General features: G+C 39.3%; 1 protein-coding gene across 4 annotated transcripts in view; it reads right to left on the bottom strand.

Annotated features, from left to right (window-relative positions):
- Window positions 1-24,265, bottom strand: part of LOC111150723 (SMG7, nonsense mediated mRNA decay factor) — a 91,757-nt gene that overhangs the window by 2,255 nt on the left and 65,237 nt on the right. For 2 of the 4 annotated variants that reach the window (XM_022508281.1, XM_022508284.1), the window contains 15 exons: window positions 23,125-23,296; window positions 21,878-21,949; window positions 20,863-21,013; window positions 20,351-20,486; window positions 15,805-15,967; window positions 14,966-15,122; window positions 13,839-13,909; window positions 12,110-12,170; window positions 9,098-9,217; window positions 7,638-8,064; window positions 5,675-5,819; window positions 4,800-5,179; window positions 3,809-4,180; window positions 803-883; window positions 187-346 (listed from right to left, as the gene is read on the bottom strand). In XM_022508281.1, the coding sequence (XP_022363989.1) occupies window positions 187-346; window positions 803-883; window positions 3,809-4,180; window positions 4,800-5,179; window positions 5,675-5,819; window positions 7,638-8,064; window positions 9,098-9,217; window positions 12,110-12,170; window positions 13,839-13,909; window positions 14,966-15,122; window positions 15,805-15,967; window positions 20,351-20,486; window positions 20,863-21,013; window positions 21,878-21,949; window positions 23,125-23,296 (2,668 nt within the window). Of the gene's footprint in view, window positions 1-186; window positions 347-802; window positions 884-2,883; window positions 3,034-3,808; window positions 4,181-4,799; window positions 5,180-5,674; window positions 5,820-7,637; window positions 8,065-9,097; window positions 9,218-12,109; window positions 12,171-13,838; window positions 13,910-14,965; window positions 15,123-15,804; window positions 15,968-20,350; window positions 20,487-20,862; window positions 21,014-21,877; window positions 21,950-23,124; window positions 23,297-24,265 lie in introns of all 4 variants that reach the window. The other 2 variants (XM_022508282.1, XM_022508283.1) reach the window with 2 other exon arrangements.

Genomic DNA, 24,265 nt, shown 5'->3' with positions numbered 1-24,265 from the left:
AAAAAAAAAAAAAAAGGCGTTTTCACTGGCACTTATTATGTGAACTGGCTCATTAAGCTTTTTTCCTATTTTCTTTCAGAAACTAAAAAAAACCCCTAACATTTATAATCACAAAATCATACTAAATCATCATCAATCGCAGTGAATAGGAAATGCAAGGCCTGCAATTTAAAGACCAGTCAATACCTGAACTGGCAGGAAGGGACGGAGACCAGGGGGTCCCTTCGAAGAGGGAGTACAGTGATGTCTCCTGGGGGGCCAGCGAAGGATTAAGTTCTGTTTTGGAGCTGGCTGTCAGGTTCTTCCCATACACCTCATTGAACACACTGTTATTCGGGTATCTCTCCTGGAAGATAATGACAACCAAGTCATAAACTCACTCCAATGAAAGGGATTTAAGAAAATGTCATGTTCATGTTCTCGGATGCTTAAGCATCTTAAGTGTATTGAGCTTTTCTTAAGACAAATTTTGAAGGCTTTTATCTCAGTTTTTTCTGGTTTTCCTGTTAAATTCATTTTCCCCTAATTTGCTTTCCCTCAATCTATGTAAACCACCCAGGTTTAAAAGTATGAAAAGTTCACTTGGCTGGACAACAGAGCCCTAAGGATTTCTGTATTGAAAAGTTCAAGGGTTCAAACTTAAAACATACAAGTATCTCACATACCCAAATCAGAGGGACAGAGGATAAAACAAAATGTCTGGAAGACTCCAATACATGGAAGAGAAAGGAAGAGAAAAATAGGGGGACAAATAGAATGGGAAAGGATACACTAGCCTACTATAAAAGCACCATCTACCCACCTGATTGAGAGAAAATCCGGTGAGGGACAAGAAAGAGGAGGAATGGGACATGAGCTCCGAGGGCTTCTCCAACAAGGATTTCTTCACAGTCCCGGAAAAAAAAGGTAGTTAAATTATGCCTTCCATTTGCTTAATATTAATCTTAAGGTACTAAACAATCTAGCAGAAGACCACCATTTAAGCATACTTGTACATACCCATCATGTACAATGTAAGGCTTCAAAGATATGAACTCAATGTTAATACCACGACACCAGCTAAGTGCCAGGTGCCACAGGCCAAGTCAGACACAATGCTCCTGGATGAATACTTCTCATCTAGCACAGATACCCTGGCAGGGACCAGGGACCCTGCAAAATGCTAGCTCTGAGTGTTTATTAGCAGGAACCTTCGGGAATACACTTATCAAGAGTTACATTTAAAATACTCTCAAAACAAGATGCTGAGCTGATCTGGCAGTCCGTTCCCCCCCCACCCCATCCCCCAATTTTAAAACACTCACAGTAATGGCTTAAAGCCTTTCAAATCCATTTTGACAACTGAACTGGGATTGTCAACATGGTTCCTAAGCAGATCTATTTATGGTACATATTAAAATAGTTGCTAAAGTTGAATTTACATTTACTGGCCCTAAGAAAACTACCAGGAAAAAAACTTGAATCTCTAATGCTCACTGTCATTGAACAGTTGATCAACAAAGCATTTACTAAACACCTAGTACATGCAAGGCACTTTCACACACATTATATCATTAATGATGTTAAATACAGAAAGGATTACAGGTAAGGGTTTTTTTGTTTTTTTTTTTTTGTGAACATGAAAAAAAACACCAAACTCTAAAACACTACCCCTTCAGGCACACTTGTTCCACCATCAGCTCCACGTTGAGTGGAGGAGGGACAAGCAGAGTAGGAAGTAAGGGAGTAGAAAAGGACTGGAGAGAGAGGCACTGCCCCCTGGCCCTCAAGCCACACCAGCAGAGAAGCATCAAGAAAGGCAAACATACGGAGCCAACAGTTTCGCAGTTAGGCTTTCCACAACCCTGAGGTGCTGTCACCCTACTCGTAGTTGATGAAGTTTCTAGGGGATCTTTTATTTCTCTAACTTGGGGGGAAAAGTGGGAGGTCTCTCTGGCACTCACTCAGGCAAATTCTTACCGGAACTTCAAGTGCCAGGGATGGCAACTTCTGTTCTGAGAGCCATACAACTGTTTTTCTCCCAATACTAAAATTAATGTATTTTAATCTTATGAATGTTTTCTTGCCTCATAAAAAACAGCAAAAAAAGGTAAAGGTCAGAATTGTTTCATGTTTTGTTAAGATGGAGTAAAGGGGGGGGAAAACTTCCTAGCATATGCTTCTCATATTCCCCCACCTCAGCAAAATATAATGTAAATATTGACGACAATATAGAATGCCATCCTTTGAAATGCAGAGTGATTTCTAGAGGGCTATTTTTAAAAAGATACCACTAATCAATACTTGAGACTTTATTTCATACCATCCTAGTTATTCATCTCCGTATTCACACATCTATGGCACTCCAACAATGTTTATAAATAGAATTCTCTTCATTTTTACTCATTCTGTTTATGAATCTTGCTCTGAATTTAGATCAGGGCTCTCAGTTAACCAAACAGAAAAGAGCCACATACCATTCAATAATGTCACTAAAAAATCTAGAACATATTTCATTTCATATTTTGAGTGCATGAGGAAAAACCTCACTGCTCCTAAGCAGTATCACATGACCCTCGAAATTCCTGGGTTTAGATGGAAGTACCACCTAAACAGTAAGTTAATTTGCCAGCACTGCATCCTGTGTGACCAGCCCTGAAGGATGCTTCTGGGTAACACGTACAACAAAGCTGTGACTCTGAAATTTACAGCTATGGAGTCCGAGATGTTTTCCCATGTTCTACTGCTGTTTGAAGGTTAGTCTGGGCAGTAAGGAAACAAATGGTACAATTTGGTAAAAAAAAAGAAAAGCTCCAGAAAAAAAGAAACCATCTATTCCAAGGACTCCAAAATCTCAGGAAAGAAGCTGGGGTTAGAGCAAGGAGAATTAGGTCAAATACATACAAAGAGGCTCCGTCCAGGAAGAGAGGCGAGAGGCCCCAGCAAAGCTGGGTAAAGATCAGGAGGGTTAGAAAAAATCAGCTCTTCCTCTTCCTCCAAGGCAGCCAGACTCTTTAACAGGTCCGGAGGAAGCAGAGGGGAGCCCTTGGGGTCCTAGTGACAGAAAGGAGCACATGAGATGCAATAAGGGATGACAAAAGCACAAAGGAGTAGTCGCGTGATTAGGGGATGGAAGCAACTTAAGTCAAGATTTATAGCAGACAGTACTATGCAAGGAAGAAAAGGCTCTGAAATAAAAGTAAAGTGACACAAGGACAACGGTGCAAAAGATCAAGACAAAAGAAGCACAAACCACTGACAAACACGCATAAACAAGCATAAAAGGTTAACGAGACTTGTGAGTAAACCAACGAGGCGGGGCAAGGGGATTAGCCTATCTTGGGCTAACAGAGAAACAGCTCTTTCAAAAATTACATTCTCTCTTGAAAATTACAAACATACCTGTTTCTCATGAATTAAGAGAGAAAGGAAGGGGAACTCCACTATCAAAGATAACTGGCTGACTTTGTTCCTCTCAGAAAGCAATTTGTTTAAATACTCAGTAAACCTATTTTTAAACTTAGATGATTCAGCCCAACTGAGAGGAGCTTTGTTTCAGAATTCTCTAACATGCTGTGTTAGAGATTTCTGCACCATCTCTCTGCCAGACCATCACAGGTCCACAACAGTAACGGAATTCTTCCACTCCCCCAGATCAAATCACACTGTGCAATTGTGAGGGGGTGACCAAGAGCCACACCGGTTACTCAGCAGCTCCCTAGAGCACTCATGAATCAGAGCAGCCTTTATAAATGCCTACTTGAGAAAGTAAAAATATGCAGCCCCAGACCTAGTTCTGTTGTGTCTGGTGACAGGAAAGGACACATACCTCAAATGGCATCCTGGGCACAGGATCCTGCTCTGGACGGAAGACTCCTGGTGACCGTTTGCCCCTGCGGTCCATATTTGCTTGCTGGGCCATTACAGCTCTGTTATCAGCCATGCTGTAAGAAGAATCCCAGTAGAATTCTGGGACCTTGACTTCTGAGGGATTATGGTTATATGGCTCCATGGGAAAAGGCTTCATTTTTTTCTCTAGAGGCTGCTGCTGCATTACAGGAGGTTGCAATGACGGCTCAAACAGTTTTATAGGGTCTTGGGACTGAAGGTAGTAGGACTGCTTCACAGGCATGATTTTCCCTAATGGGCCTTGAACCTGAGGGGGATTCCACAGCTGTTTGGAGCCATCTGCCTGTTGATACTGAAAAAGAGATGCTCGTCATCAAGAGGATAAAATGCAATGTTACATTCAATACTCAGGACATCACAGAATGAACACGAGGGGTCTTACAACCAACAAAACTCAGCAGTCCTTTACCCTTTAGGTTTTTCAATACACAGAGCTTTCTGGGAACATATGTTGGGCACTGAACTCACGTTCTCTTTCAATTCAGTTACTCATGATGTTAATGAACAAATGAGTGTGCGTGTGCGTGTGCGTGTGTGTGTTTTCCCCCTTCCTGCCTCAAGCTGCCATTTTAAAGAATGGTATCCTATCCTTAACACCTCACCAAGATTACGACTCTATTTCCCTTCTGTAGTTTATGTTCAAATAGGAGAGAATTATTTACACAAAGTCCTTTTCTACAAAGCTGACAAGTAGCAGCAAAGAACGGTACTTAAGATCTAGTCTCCTTGACAAGAGAAAGGAAAACATTTGAACTTTCCTAAACAGCAAGAGGAATATTTTTGCATTTCCGTAATCCTTACACAGCAAAAACATCTGAAAGCTTGACCAGTATTTCTAATTAACCGAACACTGAATAACTTCAGTCTTCCCTCCTTATTTCAGCTGCACAGTACCCGCCACTCGAACTTACCTGCTGGAATCCGGAGTGGTGAGGAGGGCTTTTCCCCAAAGCCGGCACAGCTTTTGTGGGGGATTGTTGCTGAGCTAGAGCTTGAACCTGCAACTGGTTTGTAGACTGTGCTGTTGGCTGAGCTGGTAGAGATGTAAGGGGTTGCTGGGAAGGTGGCTGTGGTGGTTGAGGTCCCTGGTTCATTGGCCCTGGTCCAGAGGGCCGCTGCTGGCTGTAAGGAATGTGGGACTGTTTCCCAGCTTGCACCTGGTTTCCTGCTGGAGAGTGAGCTGTAGGCTGAAGAAAGGTTCCTGGGACAGAAACACCAGCTGGGAAGGTGTAACCTGAGCCCATAGAAAATGCCACAGGAGGGGGAATAACATATGTGGGGGGCGGGAACCCTTCAAAATAGAAGAACACAGCAGCTTTAGTTCTAAAGGCATTTAGCAAAAGAAACGCAAAAATAAGTCATCTGAAGGGGACATGAGGTAGGGTAGAGAAGAGGTCCTCTAATACGTTATACAAGAACAGGGATCCACCAGCAAGTGAGACTGATCAAACATCAATCTTTAACTTGACTTCAAGAATTAAATTAGAGTAGTGGGGGCTGCTACTTCTACCCACTGAGGCAACTGGAGTATTTTAAAGGTGGTCTCTTAAATGCTAGGTTTAGCGATGGGAATTCTTTCATGGTAACAAACATGCACTTGTAAATAAACTACAGAAATGGCTCAAAAATATCTTCATAAGCATTAGAGAAAGGAGAACTTCCTTCTACCTTTTAACATTATGGTTTAGTAATTCTAACTCCAGTAGAGTATGAATTACTCAATTAACGAGCAGAAACTCACACACAGATGAGATTAAGTAGAACAAAGTATAAAATGTATATTTACCTGGCCGGCTGGGAAGAGGAGGGAAGGCTCCAGGGTGATGAATGGGGATGAACTGGGAGTTACTTGCTTGACTTGGGGTTTGAGTTACAGGTGTTTTCCTGGCTTCAGACACTGGAGTCTTTCTTAGTTCTGTCTGGGATTTTACCTAGGACCAATAGAAGCAACATTATAATAATCTGAAATACAACTATATCAGAAAGAAGCACCCACTCTAAGAAAGTATTTAAAACCCACTATGTCCCAAAAAAAAAAAAAAGCCTATGAAGGTATTTAAATTCACCTAAGTTAAAAATGGGAAAAATCAAAATAGATTATTTGTCAATAAAAGATATAAGGGCTTAGTTTTACTAGTCTAATTATTTTCCTTTCACGAAATCATAAAAATACTAAACACGGAAAGGACCTGAGAACTCATTTGTTTACAAATGAGAAATGTCTTACCAACAGGTTAAAAATCTTGCCTATAATCTTAAGCCACCTATTATGGGCCCCAGGGACCTTTGTACTTGAATTCATTCAACAACATATATGAATTATGACTTAATAACGATGACTATTAACCCACAGGGGACATACTTTGGGCCTCAGTTTAATTTCTTCTGGGCGGCCTTAAGCACACCAGTCAGGCACCCACCCGCCACGTGGACACCCCTTCAGAACTACTTTCGGCAATAAGGAACAGTCCCCGAAGTCCTACCCAAGGAGCTACAGAGAATATGAGGTCCTATGCGTTGCTCAGAACGAGTAAAATGAAGGAAAACAGGTGACGTTCACGAAGACCTCCGGATGAGGTATGGACAGGGGTGATACACTGACTCCTGCCAGTTGCTTGAATCATCAGAAGCAGATTTAAGAGGGAAGAGGCCAGAAAGGAGGTTTCAGTCTGGCTCTTGCAGGGAGAGAGCCGCAGAGGAGGAGGCGGAGCAGGCACGAAATGCTGGATTCGTCCTTGCTCTCATCCCTGGTCTCAGCTCTGGTCCTCTGGCTTCATCGTTCATTGGTTTGCTCTACACTTTACCCCAGCGCCTCTCCCACCACATGCCTTTCCTCGATTTCTACCAGGTTTCTCTCTGTTTCTCCCTCTACTACTAATCTCAAAATACAACTATTACGTTATTTCTGTTTCCCAAAAAAACTCTAGAGGTGAAAGACACTGAAGGCACTATTAATTTGCAAGCAGCCTTCAGTAATATAAGGGTCCTCAGGCCTACTGCAAACAAATACATTTGCCAAAATGTGCTAACAAATCTAATGGCTACTTAGGTCTTTGTTCAAACATTAATGGTATTAATGAAACCATAGAGCAAAGACCTTTTGTTTGTATGTAGTAGTCTGTATCTCTTTAGAAAGGTTTAAGAAAAACAGAGTCACAAATAACTGAGCAGTGTTTACCTCTCCCCAGCAAGAGACTTAAATTCTTGCTTTATAAATTCCCATGAGTCAGCATAACACTGAAGTGACATAATGCTACTGGCTGGGACAAATATAAAGGACAAGAAAGAGAGCCTCATCTTTTCCCAAGAACATCTTTTATTTCTTAGTGAATTAAGGAGAAAAAAAAAAAAACTATAAGCCTTAATATATCCTTGGTTCTCCTGGATGTCTAAAAGACCCAAAATTTCCCCATATTAACATTAACAAATGGCAGTTACACTTTCCAAAGAAAATAGAATTCTTCATATAGTTAATAGGTCTGCAACTGGTCATTTCAAACCACTTAAATTGGAGAGGATTGACAAAAATGTCAAATCAAGTTGAGATTTTTTTCACTCACATTACAATTTCGAAGAGTTGATGGAGTAACCACCTACCATAGCTCTTACGTGACCTTACTATTTGGCATTCAAAGAATGCATTCACGCTTCCAGAAGAGCCAATTCTCAAGGCTTTAGGAACAAAATGAAAAATCTTGCCTTTTGTGTGAGTCTTCCTCTACCTGCGTAATAGTTCAAATACAGCTTACCTGCACTGCCACACTCTGCTTTCCTGTTTCCTGTAACTTTTCTAAGGTGCATTTCTTGGTTTCTGTTTTCCTCTTGTTGTTGTCCTTCTTTCCATCATTCTTAGTTACAGTAATTCCTTTGCTATAGTCCCTTCTCACCTCTTTGGGAGGAAAACTTCTTCCTTGCTCTCTGTTCACTTCTCGCGGCTTAATGTTCTCTTTGAAGGTGACCATTGGCTTCTCTCCTGGGTCACAGTTGTTGCTTAGATTTCGGCCCGTGGACAGCACTGATTTCAGTCCTGGGTTCCCATCCGCAGCCAGGGACTCTACCATGGATGGTTCTTGCAGAATGAGGTTCTCTTTGGCTTCACTGGGGTCTTCCAGTATTAACTCTGGGATTTCTGTGATAAACAACAATTTCCCTACCTCATTTTCACACTGAATCAGCCTAAAAAAGTAAAAATAAATCCATATATGAAAACCATAAACCTAAAAGCCACTAACACTGGAAATGCATAGGGCCCCAAGAGTCAGTACATCCCCAGTCCCAAAGACTTGGAGACAGTGGGGTGTCACAGTATAACTTATCTCTTTTTATGTAACATAAAAAGTAGTTTCAGAAAAATTTGGATTCTTAATATCACTTAGCATTCCCATAACATTCCCATGCCCTTTTTTTTTTTTAAAGATTTTATTTATTTATTTGACAGAGAGAGATCACAAGTAGGCAGAGAGGCAGGCAGAGAGAGAGGAAAGCAGGCTCCCCGCTGAGCAGAAAGCCCGATGCAGGGCTCGAACCCAGGACCTGGGATCATGACCTGAGCCGAAGGCAGCGGCCTAACCCACTGAGCCACCCAGGCGCCCCTCCCATGCCCTTTTAATGTATTCTGCTGATTACAGTTACATTTACTGAGCATGTCTTAAGTACGAAGCACTAGACTAGGCCCTTGCAGTGGCAATCTCTAATTCCTATTTTATAGGTGTAAAAACTAGAGTTCAAAAGGACTAAGTTCATTCAAACATGCAACCATTTAAGTGCTGCAATGTGATAGGAGCTTGAAGACAGTAATGAATATGAAACAGTTACTGACTTTGAAAAAGGTGATAATCAACTGGGAAGATCCCAAGGGCACACACTTAGGGAAGTGGCAGTACTAGAAACTCATTGGACTCTGAGCTGTCCTGACCGACACTGACCACCCTGCCCCCGTCAATACAAGCCACCTATGAACATACCAGTTGGTTACATTTACACAGATGTTTGTAAACTAGAGCAGAAGCTCACGATTCATGGGGGAGACAAAGCCTATTCCTCTACACAAGGCAGTCTGACGGGGAGAACAGAGATGAAATGGAATACACTCAGGATCACCAGGGTCAAATGTGATGTGTCACCAACGTTCCGACGTAAGAGTTTACGGTAGCATTAAACAGAGCCGGACACACATGCAGGGTGTGTAAGTGCATCTGGTAGGAAATACCTTGGCTGGTTATCGGCGATCCACTTGCCTATAGAGATCAAGCGCTGCTGCCGTATCTGTCGCTGCTGACCTTCTTTGTCTCCTGTAATACCCTGGTGGCCCTTAGAAAAATCCAAGTTCCTAAAATTGATATAAGCAAATTATACAAAATTAAACTTCTAAAGAGATTTCCCAGGCAACCAAGTTCACCCATTTAACTGCAATGGTTTCAGATTTTTCCACACAGACTAGCTACTTGATGTAATCCACTGCATTTGAATACAAGCTCCCAAGGACTTTATGGACAATGAAACAAAGCAAAAAAGGTAACATGCAAATTCATTACATTAACATACTTTTAATTTAGATTTTACTTTCTAAATGAGGAACTCAAACAAATCACAATCTTTTATTAGGAAAGATACTTTTACTTTGAAAGTTTTCATTAACACTTATGCTGCATTCTATGTCACCTGTGGGAAATGAACACTGCAAATGCTAGGGTTCCGAGAGCATGCCTATTCTAATAGACTGTTAATTATGCATTTAGGTGACCCTAAACCAGAAAAACGTATACGTATCATAGAGTATAACCTCATTGACATTTGGAAGGTAAATCAACCTGAAAAAAATAAGGATTTTTCAGATTTCTCTTCATTAAGTGCAGTAAGCACTGCCAGATAGTCGGCTAGATGCTGAATACACAAAGATAAATGAGAAACAGGAATCGTCTCTGTCATAAGGATGAAATAGGAGACTGTGAATCAATTTGATGAGTGTCACAATAAAAACTATGCAGAGAATAAGCACGGCAATAGGGGGGCTTCTTCCTTCTGATCAGCTCTGAAAAGCTTTCACAGCGTGTTACTGGAGTTGGACTTTGACAGGAATGGCAAGTGCATACAGGTAGGTAAGGGAAGGGCAGAGGAGGCAAATGGAGTGTTCTAGGCATAGCATAAACAAAGTCTTGTAGGAATAAAAACAGAATTACTCAAAAATAGGACACAGGGAATGTAGAGAATATTAGTATTAGGGGAAAGGAGGGTGGAGATGGCAGAAAATATGGCTGAAAAATCAAGCACTTGCACATGAAGCTAAAAAAGATACTGGAACCACTGGGGGTGAGTGAACTGAAGTCTTTGTATTAGTAATGGGACATTAACAGGTCTATATTTAAAATATAATTACAGAAGCATGCCAGAAATGACTTACAGAAGGAGAGGGACTCTTAGTAGGGAGGTTGAATAGGAAGATTTTTATACTCCAGGTTAATGGTGATAAAAGCCTGAACCAAAGGGAAATAAATGGGAGGAGCTGGATCTAAAAGGCATTTTAAACACAGAATCACAAAGACTTGGTGAGAAAGGTTAATGGAAATAAGGATTTTTTTTTAAGAGTTCACACAGGTGGATAATGGCACACAGATAAATACAGAAAGATCAATTTTTGCTGACCAGATAGGAAAAATAAGAGTTGTTTTGGGTCATATTAAACTTTGAAATGTATATGGGAGATCGGATTGTTAAAATAGAGGAGTCCAAACTCCAAAAAAAAGAACTGAAAATTTTGGACTTACTATCCAAGAGATGAAAGCTCAAGACAAAAGGATGGATCTGATCGCCATTGAGAAGGCAGAGGGTGGGGAGGGCAGGGCGGGAAGAAGTCTGGAGAATACTACTCTGAGGCATGTGGTACAGAAGAAAGCGAAAGAGATGGAATATGATGGTAGAGCTAAGAAAAAGGAGGCTTCATGAAGGAATGGGATCAAGAGACTCAATGCTAGAGAAAACTGAATAGGATGAAAATTATAAAGTCAGTGGAGTCTGGTAACCAGGAAGGCGCTATTAGTTTGTTGCAGGAGGCAGAGAAATGGCTGGGAGTGAAGTAGGGTCAGTAAGGTTAGCACACACTAACTATCCTTCTAAAAAGTCTGATGATGAAGACAAAGGGAAACATCAGAGAAAGATGGGGTGGTGAATTTTACTTTTTAAAAAAAGAACAAAGGTAGGGACGCCTGGGTGGCTCAGTCAAACAGCTGCCTTCGGCTCAGGTCATGATCCAGGGTCCTGAGATCGAGTCCCGCATCGGGCTCCTTGCTCAGCAGGGAGCCTGCTTCTTCCTCTGCCTGCTCTGCCTGCTGCTCCCCCTGTTGGTGCGTGCTCACTCGCTCTCTCTGACAAATAAATAAATAAAATCTTAAAAAAAAAAAAAAAAAGAAAGAAAGAAAAAGAAAAAGAACAAGGTATACCTGAATGTTACTAGGCTAAAAGGAAGTAACTGGCTGTTAAAAAAAAAAAAAAAGATACCAGAAATACAACACAGAGAGAGAGTAACAGGTGAGGAGGCAGGAAGGGATAAGATCAAGGACACAGATGAAAGAGTTAGACTTGAAAAGGAGGAGAAGAGACAAGAATGACTGTAAAAACAAACTGCTTTATCATCTTTATTGATATGAAAGATGTCGAGCAATATCCTTCGGTTTACATTTAGTTTCCATTTTTGAGACTTCTCCTCTAATTTCAACAAAGTATTAAAAAAATCCAGTGTATAAATATCGCTGGGGAGAAGCAATTTTCTTTTCCTTTCCTTTCCCCCATATTTGTAAAAGCACTTAGTTGTGTATTACGCAGCAGGTAAAAGCATGACATATGCAAATCCATTCCGTATCAAAAAACTTACGCTTTTAGTTGCTGTTAGGAAAATAAGACAAAGCTGGGAATAGACCAAGGGTTAAGGTTCTTTTATACCCAAGCCTGATTTCTCATTTTTTTTTTTTTAAAGATTTTTTATTTATTTATTTGACAGAGATCACAAGTAGGCAGAGAGGCAGTCAGAGAGAGAGAGAGAGAGAGGGAAGCAGGCTCTCCGCTGAGCAGAGAGCCCGATGCGGGGCTCGATCCCAGGACCCCGGGATCATGACCCGAGCCGAAGGCAGAGGCTTTAACCCACTGAGCCACCCAGGCGCCCCCTGATTTCTCATTTTAATGCTATAATCACTGGTAATGAAATAAACCTCCTCGAGCTGCCACTCACCTGAAAGAAGGTCTCAAAGCCAAGAATCCTTGTAACTCAAACTCCTCTGGAAGTGGTGTAGCTACAGAAAGGTAGAAAGCAAGATTTGTAAACATTTTAATTTGAAAACTTATTCAGCACAGCGTTATTCACTAAATCAAGAAAATGACAATCTTCTATACAGAAAAAATGCTATCTATAATGCTCAGAGTTCTCTGCTCTTCTCTATAGTAATCCTGATAGCAGAATTCATGTATCAAATCCCTGCAGGTCATCTCTGGGTCCTTGACACTGTCCCCTATTCCTTACCCACTACTCAACACTAAGGGGACGGAGACAATGGGACTTTTCTTCCCTAGCAGCCTTAAAACTTTACAGCCTCAGACCCAGAAATCTCAGTGCTTAGATTATCTCCTTGTTTTACTCAAAGTGTTGAAAAACAACACTGACATCACCCAGGAGCAAGAAATGTAGAAACTTAGGCACTAACCCAAACCTACCAGTTTATGATTCATCATAAACCGCATTTTAACAAAATCCCAGGTGATTCATTGCAAATTAACACTTGAGAAGCACTGATCTGACGGAGTAAAATAATCAGAAAGGAGTCAACTACAGATTGTTCAGTGCAGAATTATTTGTAATGGGGAAAATTTTAAAGGAAATAGACAATGAGGCCACATGACGGCCAAGGGCGCCTGGGTGGCTCAGTTGGTTAAGCAACTGCCTTCAGCTCAGTTCATGATCCTGGAGTCCCAGGATCGAGTCCCACATTAGGCTCCCAGCTCCAGGGGGAGTCTGCTTCTCCCCCTGACCTTCTCCCCTCTCATGCTCTCTCTCTCTCTCTCTCTCTCTCTCTCTCTCTCTCTCTCAAATGGATAAATAAAATCTTAAAAATACATAAAAATTAAAAAAAAAATACATGATGGCATATTCACAGGGCAGAATATTATGCAGCCAGTAAAAATCATGTTTCAAAAATGTTTAAATGGCAAAGGAAAATGCTAACAATATAATGTTAACTTTAAAAAGCAGGTACAGAGGTGCCTGGGTGGCTCAGTGGGTTAAAGCCTCTGCCTTCGGCTCAGGTCGTGATCCCAGGGTCCTGGGATCGAGTCCTACATCGGGCTCGCTGCTCAGCGGGGAGCCTGCTTCCTCCTCTCTCTCTGCCTGCCTCTCTGCCTACCTCTGAACTCTGTCTGTCAAATAAATAAATAAAATCTTTAAAAATAAAAAGCAGGTGCAAAGCTGTATATGAAAGCAATCACAGGCCATTTGTATATACACATAAGAAAAATGTCCCAAGAAATACACTATCACATGAATAAGTACAAAGTATCTTTGTATGAGAACACCATGGGTGACTCCTGTTCTTAATGTGTGAATGTCCCAGATGTTCTATAATAAACAGGTATTACTTTAACGGAATAATACTGTTCCCATTAGCACCTTTAAAAAAAATAGTAAGAATATGGCAGAAAGAAGAAGAAAGAATTTAAAGGTATTGTACTCTTTGGACTCCTATTCAAATGTAGCTAAATAGGAGAATATGCTGCTGGGAGAAACGTTAAGAACATTCTCTCTAATTCCATCCTCTTAATCATGATGAGTATAGAGTTCAAAGTCACTTCTAAGATACTGAACTTAAAGTCACTAAGTTAAAAACAAGAGCCTGTTTTTTCTCTGGCCTTAAGCCTAGTATTGGTGATTTAGAACAATGTCAACAACGTAAGATTAAGAGAGCCCTTACCATTAGTACTTGAAAGATCCTCTTCATGGGGATGGAAACTATTTAAGAGAGAAATTAGCCAGGGCCAAATGCTGTGAATTAAAGAGACATTTCAGACATTTTTAAAATACAGAAACCAAAACACTAATAAGCCATCACAATGTTATTTATAGGACCTGGACTTTATGTATTTTTTTCCCTTGCTTCAGCATTTTAAAGGCTATATGATTTCCTAAAACCTATTTTCAAAGATGTCTAGATAAAAGATACCAAAAAAAGGGTCAAAGATGTACAACAGAGATCTACTATGGCAGATCATTTCCCAGGCTCCTAATTTAATAATTAGTGAAAATAATTTGTTAAACACTGATAATGGATATTTACTAAGAACACACTGTCTAGAGAAACAACATATTATGTTTTCAAAGCTGTCATATACATTATCAGTTATGGAACCCATTGCTAGTTCTTAATCTGTGACAGGGTAGGGTACACCACAGACAAATTATATTCTCTGTTCAAGGGTGATGAGTATGCCTTTTCTTTATGATACAAAAAAGTGCACATACTGTAAAAATATCAAGGTAAACTGAAAGCTTTCATTTGTCACCATAAAATCAAAAGCTCCTAAGAAACATCACAATTATTTTGAGTAGAGATTACAGAGAAAATGGTTAGAGCCAAAATAATTTCCAATCCTCTATGCTCAAAACAAGCAAACATAACTTAAACTGGGTATTACTTTTAGGCAAACAGAAAATAATGGAAAAAGTAAAAAAAAAAAAAAATCACTTCTCTTCAACTTCTAAACAGAGAATTGGAGCATACTGTAATAGGTAAGAAGTCAACTGGTTTTACTTCAATTTCATTTTGAAACGTGAAAAACGTTTCTTCCCCACGATGGCAGCCAGGAATGGGGGGGGAACCCACAGGGAGCCAGAAATCCTTAAGATTGTGCCTCACACAAGAAATTCAAACAAATAAATAAAAAGCACACAAAGAGGTCTTTGGTTCAATTTCCAGAGAGGAGGTAGGAAATACAAGCATTTCATTGTTCAAATGTTGTGTTTTAGGAGGCGGTTTCTACATATCTAGGACTATCAAACAAAAAAAGCACACAAGCTAACATGAAATTCTAAGATACTTACTACTGTCTTTCATCCACCACTGCTTCCTGAAAGACCCTGGGTCTAAGTCTCAGCCAGTCCATGGAGACCTTGACTGCAGGAAGGGGATAGGCATTGTAGGACTCCTCCTGAGACTTGTTCTGGAGAGGACACTTGCACAGGATGCCAAGAAAAGACACTTAAAGGAAAAATGCATTCAGAAAGCGTAAGATATTTGAAACTATGTACCAGTCCAAATTAAACTACCATTATGAGTCTTCTGCTACTTAACACAAATACCTCACAGTTTTTTTCTAAAAAGGCATTTTTTTCCCCATGTTAAAAATGTTACAGGGATAACATGATGAAAATGTTACAGGGGTGCCCAGCTGGCTCAGTCAGTACAGCATGTGACTCTTGATCTCAGGGTTGTGAGGATGAACCCCATGCTGGGTGTAGAAATTACTTAAAAATAAAATCTTAAAAAAAAAAAAAATGTTACAAGGGCACCTGGGTGGCTCAGTCAGTTAAACAACTGCCTTCAGATCAGGTCATAATCCCAGGGTCATGGGACTGAGCCCCACATTGGGGTCCCTCCTGCTTCTCTCTCTCTCTCCCTCTGCTGCTCCCCCTGCTTGTGAGCTCATTCTCTGTGTCAAATAAATAAATAAAATCTTAAAAAAAGAGTTACAGATATAGTTGATGAGGGGAATATGAGTAGATAAAAGGACAGAACTTAGGGTTTAGGCCTCCAGATTCAATATTGGGAAATATAGGACACATTTTCATATGTCACTAGTACTCTGTTACAATGATGAAAATGCCTAACATTATGTTTTCCAAAGAAGACAGCACAGAAAATGAAATGATTTAATACTTACTAAAGAGGGCCAGCAACTGTGTCCAACACAGCTGCTCATCTTGGCTATAACTATGCTGCTCCGTTTCATTGCTAAAGTCACGAAGGTGATGAAGTTGAAACAGGTTAATGACAGTGACGTGAACTAACTGCTGAGAGTTGAAAGCTTTTTGGAATAGCAGCCTCTGTAAAAGATGACAGAAATACTGCATGTATTATCAAAAACAGGAACCACCTTCTACACAAGAATTAAACTGGTGGTCTGCATTTAAAGTCACATGACTAACAGATACAGATAAGTAAATGTCTCCACCCTTAATCCCAGGATTTTAACGGAGTCTGATGTGGTCCGATGTTTCTCTGGCTGACTCTCTGCCTTGAAAGGAATTAGCCCAGACACCACAGGGCTCTTGGAGCTGTTTTTCACAATACTTTTTTTTTCCCCTGTAAACTGTGTGTTTTTTAATATGAGAAAAAAGTTTTGGGAATCAGTCAATAAACGTATACATCTTAATCCATTAGAAGCAGTTTTGTAAGAGATGCATACATAGTAAAATATTAAGTTGGAACCAATGACTAGAAAGTAGATGCACACAGTAAAAAGGAAATTTCAAACTAAAAGACTGAAAAATGTTTTGAACTGTTGGTCATACGTATATAAGTTATACATAAAGAATGACTTCCAAAATTTGTCATAAAATTTACTCTTTCAAAGGCTTGACACATTTCAAGAAACTTACTTATAAATGGAGTAGATAACAAGAACCTACTTTGGAACATAGGGTAATGATCTACTAAGACAATAAATAATGTATTATAGGTAACTTCTACATCTTAGAAAAGCACATGTATGATCTTCATCATCAAATTCCTTTTACTTAATAACTGTGTTGTTCACAGCAACCTGCTAACCTGGTTATTATGAGAAAGAAATCACTGACCATGCTCTCAGCTGGTAGCCTCAATTTAGTCACCTTTTTACCTTAGCACCTGCAGTACTTTTAGTTTATTTCCACATAAAATATTTTTCAAATACAAGTTCCTAATAAAGCTGATAGCTACTAGAGATGATATCCTCGCTTCACCGTATGCTTAACCTACAGTCAACCTCCTTCCCTCTTAGGAAATGGATACAAGTGGGGATTCACTGTCACTTGGCTTATGGTGGGAAACAGATAACCTTATTTACAGTTCTACCAGCAATGACAAGAGAGCCTACCATCTGAGAAATTTACAGCTGCCTTTATCCAGCTCCAAAGATTTTTTTTTTCTGTTTACATAAAGAACCTGAAATATCCAGAGTAAGTTTAATGATTCTATTACAAGGTGTTTTACATTATCATGGCAGAAAAGTACAATTCAATTCCACTTAAACTCCTCTCTCTGCCTCCTTGCCATCTGCCATTCCAGTAAATACATCTAGAATGCTTATTCCTTTTCTAAAGGCATCAAGCATTTTTCTTTCCTTTCTTCAAAACATTCTGAAATTGTATCTCTTCTTCAGACTTCTCCCACAGAAGTTCTCCTTCAATCTCTACATACAACCTTTTAAATTGACCATTTACACAAATATAGCATACTGAATAAAATGAGAATTATAGCTTCTATTTTTCAAAAAGCATTTTTCCTTGTGGAAAAATGTATCTATTAATCCACTGGCATTTTATTTTAGATGGCAATACCCAACAGAAGACAAACACAGCCCTTTAAGGGATTTTCTAGTGTATGCACAGAAACATTAATCATATGAGTACAGCCTAAGTACTAGCAAATGATAATGTAAAATTTCAAGAAAGCACAGACTTTGTCTTGGTCTTCTTTCTATCCCCAAGAGCCCAGGGAAGTGTATGGTACACAGGAGGTACTCAATAAGTATTTAGTGAAGGTACAACCCACACCTTTGTAAGGAAATGTGTAACTATTTCGTTGTAACTTCATAAAATTTAGATTACACTGTAGTAAGTGAAGCGCCTCATCAGGAACAAAATCAGATCGGAGCTAACACAGTGTTATTCAAAGATGCCTTCAAGAGCAGTTGGGAATATACTTAGCTAAATACCATGAAAAAACAGTACATAGTGAACATATATAAAAAGCCTCGTGTCTCATTTCCTAAACCTTAAGCCTTTCAGTAAACCTCAACTTAGGAGCTAAAGATTGCTAGTTACACAGACACACTGAAGTTTACATGTAGATGATACTAATGATCTACATATGCTTTAGAAACACTTTTGCGTATTTACACAACTACGCTAAAATTTCACCCCAACAATGTTCTTCTAATGTTTCAGAAATGAGTAAAGTTTAAAATAGATCTGCCTCATACTATGTTTAACTTCAAAGCGTTGGAACGATTCTTCAAAGTATATTTACAATTGCCCACATATCCCCCCACAACTTTATATACAGAAATATATAGCTGAGGGGCACCTGGGGGGCTCAGTGGGTTAAAGCCTCTGCCTTCACCTCAGGTCATCATCCCAGGATCCTGGGATTGAGCCCCGCATTGTGCTCTCTGTTCAGCAGGGAGCCTGCTTCCCCCCCTCCCCTGCCTGCCTCCCTGCGTGCTTGTAATCTCTGTCAAATAAACAAATAAAAATCTTAAAAAAAAAAAAAAAAGAAAGAAAGAAAGAAAGAAATATGTACTTGAGGGGTGCCTTGGTGGCTCAGTCAGTTAAAATGTCGGACTCTTAGTTTTGGCTCAGATCATGATCTCGGGATCCTATGACTGAGCCCCAAACTAGGCTCTACCCTCAGTTGCTCAAGACAGAGCCATTCGTCCCTGCCCCTTCCCCCAGCTTGTGTGTACATGCTCTCTCTCAAATAAATAAATAAACAAAATCTTTATACATTTATACTTGAAGAGAATATCAGTGTCTGAGGTTGCGTCAAATGCAAATGACTAGATTCTAGACCAGAATAACTTACATAGAGAAGATCTCATTTCCCCCTCTCTCCCCACTTAGGGAATATATCTTTCATAGACAGAGAGCCAGGAACAATCTCAAGAGGTCATCTGGTCCAATCCTCTGCTATTTTATAAAATTGTACCTAAACCATCCACGAAAGATGGCTGTCAACCTGACTTAAAAGCTCTCAAAAGAGAGAATCACCAGCAATCCCCTACAGATCTCTTTTTTAAGATTTAAGATTTCAGTTCTGACCTCAAAAACAGACAAAGATAAGTTATTTTAAAATAATCCTTCATCTATCTGAACACTTAAAATGAAACTTTTCAGACTTATTTGTTCTGTCCAGGCAGAACAGCTTAGGGCATAAAAATTAGCTGTTCCTTTCATGCACCTGACTCTATAAATCATGCATTAAAAGTTTAAATAGGCCACCAAAAGAAGCAGAAAACAGCAGGGGACTCTAGAAGCTTATTTTAAAACAAACTATTTCTATTATAGTTATTTAGTACAATCTCTTATACATAAGAAGTGTCAGCTACAAAATGATTATCTGTAAAAAGTACTTCGCATTGACGATATTTGGCTAATTATGTCTCTTAAGTATCTAAACTCTACAATTTCCGGAATATGTTACTTTTTTAATACTTATGAAACTATAAGGCAATTATAGATAATTCCCCAAGTGTTTAGATACCCAGAAGTAACCAGAAATAGAAAATGTTCTTTAGACTGTCTTGTTTGCTGTTGATCCTAGTGACTAAAACAGTGACTGACAGGCAATCAAGTATTTGAATAAATAATTTGAAAACAAAGGTAATGTTTAATCTTGACTCCTCCCATATTTCATATACTAGACTACATATAAACTGCTAATTTAATATACTAATAGAAGATCATTTTCATATGAACAAAGGTTATTTAATTTTATCTCCTTATACAAATTGGTAAAATACAGTCCTGTAGAGTGAAATTCTCATTCCTTTCCTTCAAACTACCACAAATCCCAATGGATCAAAGCACTATGAGAATAAAGAACTAGGTTTGCAGAATGAAGTATTATAAAGTAGGTACCAGAATCCTACCTAGATATATAATAATATATATATATTATAATATATATATAATATAAAAACCATCAAAAGTGTACTTTCAGGGGCACCTGGGTGGCTCAGTGGGTTAAAGCCTCTGCCTTCGGCTCAGGTCATGATCCCAGGGTCCTGGGATCGAGCCCCACATCGGGCTCTCTGCTAGGCGGGGAGCCTGCTTCCCTTCCTCTCTCTCTGCCTACTTGTGATCTCTCTCTCTCTCTCTGTCAAATTAAAAAAAAAAAAAAAAAAAAAAAAGTGTACCTTAAAAACCGAGAAAGGAAGGTGCCTGATCTGAGAAGGAAGGAAGGAAGAAGTTGTTTTTCCTCACTTTAGCACTCTCTGCCAAACGGCAGCTCTTTAATGCAAACACGGCCGCCATGTTTCTCTACAGACGGTATCTTTGTTTAAAGTGAGGGGATGCTGTATGCAAGAATTCCATATGCTTCAAATTTAATTTTTACCAACAGTTCATAGTTAAGTAATGACATAAAAACTGGAAGTCAGCTTCCCCTAAATTTTATGTTTCCTGTTAGACAAAACAAAACACTCTGTATTTTTAAAATCTAACCTTAAACTGTTCTTCCAATTTCTCTCGAAGAGGGCTCAACTTTTCCAAGCTCTTACTCAGGTACACATGACCGTGGAATTTAATAAAGGCCTTGATGAAGTCAGAAACACCCCATTTGGTTTTCACCTCATCCCGGCTGAAATGAAAGAAAAACTTCCATGAGTCTTAAGCAGCAAAATGGCTAATATCTCCTCACAGAGGTTTCAGTCTGCAAAAACACACTGAGCACCTGACACACAAGGAGAGGAATCTGCAGCTAACTTTTCATCTGCAACACACTCAGAGGCGTCATCGGTATTGGGCAGTCTGTATTCCTCTACTAGGAACAAATAAGATGCAGATTGCTTGAAACTCAGCAACGACTGCATGCAAAACTATTAAAATATATCTGTGTTTTTAAAAAGTAGGCAAACAGAAGAGCAACACAGGTAACTATCAGTACTTGCATGCCCAAATTTGACAGGTGAAGGCCACCAGATTACACCAACTCCTGTTGGAAAAGTCAACCCTACCTTTCCAGTGCTTTAGAAAGTGCTTTTTGTAGATTAGTGGAGGCAGCTGGGAAAGGGAACTTCACAGCGATGCTTCTGCAGTAGTAGAAAATTGTGGTCAGATGGTCTCCTTTGGAAGAAGCTAAAATAGCCAACTGATTATAAGGCTGACCTAGAGGAGAAAGTGAAGATTCTATGGTAACCAAGATGCACAGTCTTGCTATCAGAGTACAGATGATCAGTTTTTAAACCTTTAAGTTAATAATGCAGAGTTTTTTATAAAGTAAATCTCATGACTACCTCATTACAAATGGGCATAATTTAAAATAGCACACTCCCACAACAGCACATACTACGTTTAGGTTAAGAAGTACACAATAAGGGGAGAAGTACTATTACGTTTAAACAAGACTTTAGAAAGGGCTAGACAGCAAATCTTCTTGGCTTTCTGGGCTTAAGAGTCTCTATGGCCACTGTAGCAGGGAAGCAGCCACAGCCAAGTAGGAAACCAGGTGCGCACTGCCACCCCCTGCTTCAAAGGGGCTCCTCTGAGAATCAAAAATTTCAACATGGCTTAACAAGAATGACGTGGATCACCAAACAAGAACCACTGCTAATTCCGATCCCGAGGTCATCAAAAGACAAAAGTCCTGTCTTTTAGGTAATAAAATACAATTTTTCTAGTAAGGAAATGGTGGTATTAAGGGATAATTATTTTATAAGTAATTAAGGAAGCCAAAGTTAACTTGTTGAAACAATTTTAGATCACACTGGGAGATATTCTATTTATACTGGTTTACTGAGAACAACAATCTTATTAAAATATTCATTTCTGGTTATACAGAATATACAATTAAAAGAAAAAATATGACCCAAACTCCAAATCAATCAATACCAAATCCCCAAAATGCAATACCAAAACTTGAAATCTTTTGCTTTCATAAAAGATGAAGACGGGAGATGAGCCTTGAGTTATTTTCCGTATTGTTATAAAGTTTCACAGTCATCCACAAGTTGAGGTAGGAGACCCACTCACCATTAGAGGGGACAAGCTGAGCTGCGTGCCTATAGTAGGACTCTGCCTGGCTGGTCTGGTTTCTGTATCGAGCTGAACGGAGAAAAACGAACACGTAGTTTAAAAACAAGCAAACAAATGAATAAAAAACCAGTAGGGTAATATTTCCAAAGCAACTATACTTTTCAATTCTAAAGATAATAAACACATTAAAATTAATTTAAGATCATTAAAGACCGAAGATACGTTAAAACAAATTAACTATAGGATTATGCGTAAAGTGTCCATCTGGCCTTCCCTATTTGGGACATTCATCACGTAACCAACTTTAAAGCTTACCTAGCCCCCATTTTCAGGTCCTCCAGTGTCATGCGTCACCAGCTCCCATTACGGACTATGCTGGTGACCTGGAGCCGGCCCACAAGAAGGGGTGAGTTATAAGGCACTTAAAAACAAAACAAAATAAAAAACACTATACAATATGATCTGAAAATTATGTATTTCCTCAATATCTTATACAGTGATTTTGGAAAATGCCTCATACCTACTTCAGTATTAAGCACGTGTGTGCACAGAATACACTGACAGGAAAAACAACCTAAATACACTGCTCACTGATTCTCCGTGCAGAACCTGGTGCTTACTCTGATGTGACCGCTCATGGAGGTCAGTGATTTATGATATCAAGAAATGTAAAAATCTTTGAACTTAAAGCAGTAAAGTTCTCCATTCCTTATTATTTGAGGACAGTTGAAACATAATCCCATAGTTAATTTGTTTTACAACCTTTTTAGGCTAACCTTGAGGATAAGTTACAGAACACTCGCAGATAAAATATATAAAATAGAAATAAAATTTAACTGTAAAAAGGAAACAATTTAAAAAGAGGTTTTAATAAACTGATAGGAAGGAAAGAAGACAAGCTAGCTTCAGAAGAAGGAACTTACAAACCCTGCAATTCCAAGAGGATACTTTCAATTTAGAAGACATGGCACCACTTTGAAAAATTTAGCTTTGATTACACTTTTTTTGCCTACATCTGCATGAGTCCGAAGGAAACTTAAATCTTAATATGGAAGTTGACACCTTCAAGATCTGTTGCCAATTCCGAAATATTGAGAAAATTTAAGTTAATTTACATTTTAGTTTCCACTAATGACCATCTAAATTGTGTGCAATCCTCAGTTTGAAGGAAAAGAGTTTCCTTCTGTGACTATGCCAAAGAAAAGGATGAATGTATTAGCAATTCCTTCACACCAAAGGCTCACCAATGTCTCCAAGGTGGACGAGGCAGTGCTGGCAGATATAGGAACAGGAGCTAGACTGTGGCTTCACTATGGCGCTGGTATGCATCTGTTTATTGCTGATAATTCCCAATTGGGAAGACTTCACACGGCATGGTAAATCCACATTAAACACTGTACATAGTTCTTGTAATAACTACAAGGAAAACATGAACAAGACTTAGTGATAAGCCAGAATCGGTAAGTCAGAAGTGTTCTAACAGTAAAGTTTATATACTTTAACATGTGTACCTAATATCATATACAATTGAGATGTGAGCAAAGACTGAAGAAAATAGGATACGATAACTAGTAACATTTATTATAAATCTTTTATCTTTTAAATTCTCAAATATTAGAGCCATCTAGGACGTGCCTCTAAAAGGAACAGAGTGGGGATGCCTGGGTGGCTCAGTTGGTTAAGCGTCTGACTTGATTTTGGCTCCAGTCATGATCTCAGGGTCTTGGGATCAAGCCCAAGAGTTGGGCTCCACACACAGCAGGGAGTCTGCTTTTCTCCCTCTGTCCCTCCCTCTTTCTCTCAAATAAATAAATAAATAAATAAAGATCTTTAAAATAATATAAACAAATAAATAAATAGAAGGAAAAGCAGAACACCTTGATGGCTTAGTCAGTTAAGTATCTGGCTCTTGATTTTTATTCAGGTAGTGATTTCAGTGCTCCTGAGATGGGCCCAGTGGTAGGCCCTGCCCTAACAGGGGAGTCTCCCCAGGATTCTCTCTCTTACATACTCTGTCTCCCCCAACAAAATAATGCATAAATAAATCTTAAAAAAAAAAAAAAGGAACAGAAACATTATTAAAAAAGACTTTACCTAAATAGGGTATTCATTTATATTTAGCAAGCTACTCCAAGAAATCTACTATTCCTCTTAGAAACATAAAAACCAGGGCTCCTGGGTGGCGCAGTTGGTTAAGCGACCAACTCTTGGTTTCAGCTGAGGTCATGATCTCAGGGTCATGAGATCAACCCCCGCCTCAGGTTCCTTGCTCAGAGAAAAGTCTGCTAGAGAGTCTCTTTCCCTCTCCCTACTCCTCCTGCTTATGCTTACCCACTTTCCCTCTATCTCTCCCTCAAATAATCGTAAAAAAGAAAAGAAAAGAAA

The sequence above is a fragment of the Enhydra lutris genome, unplaced genomic scaffold (assembly GCF_002288905.1).
Source record: "Enhydra lutris kenyoni isolate GAN:26980312 unplaced genomic scaffold, ASM228890v2 scaffoldscaffold24, whole genome shotgun sequence".
NCBI lineage: Eukaryota > Metazoa > Chordata > Mammalia > Carnivora > Mustelidae > Enhydra > Enhydra lutris.
The sequence above is the reverse complement of the archived record's forward strand: the minus strand, read 5'-3'. Positions and strand labels throughout refer to the sequence as shown.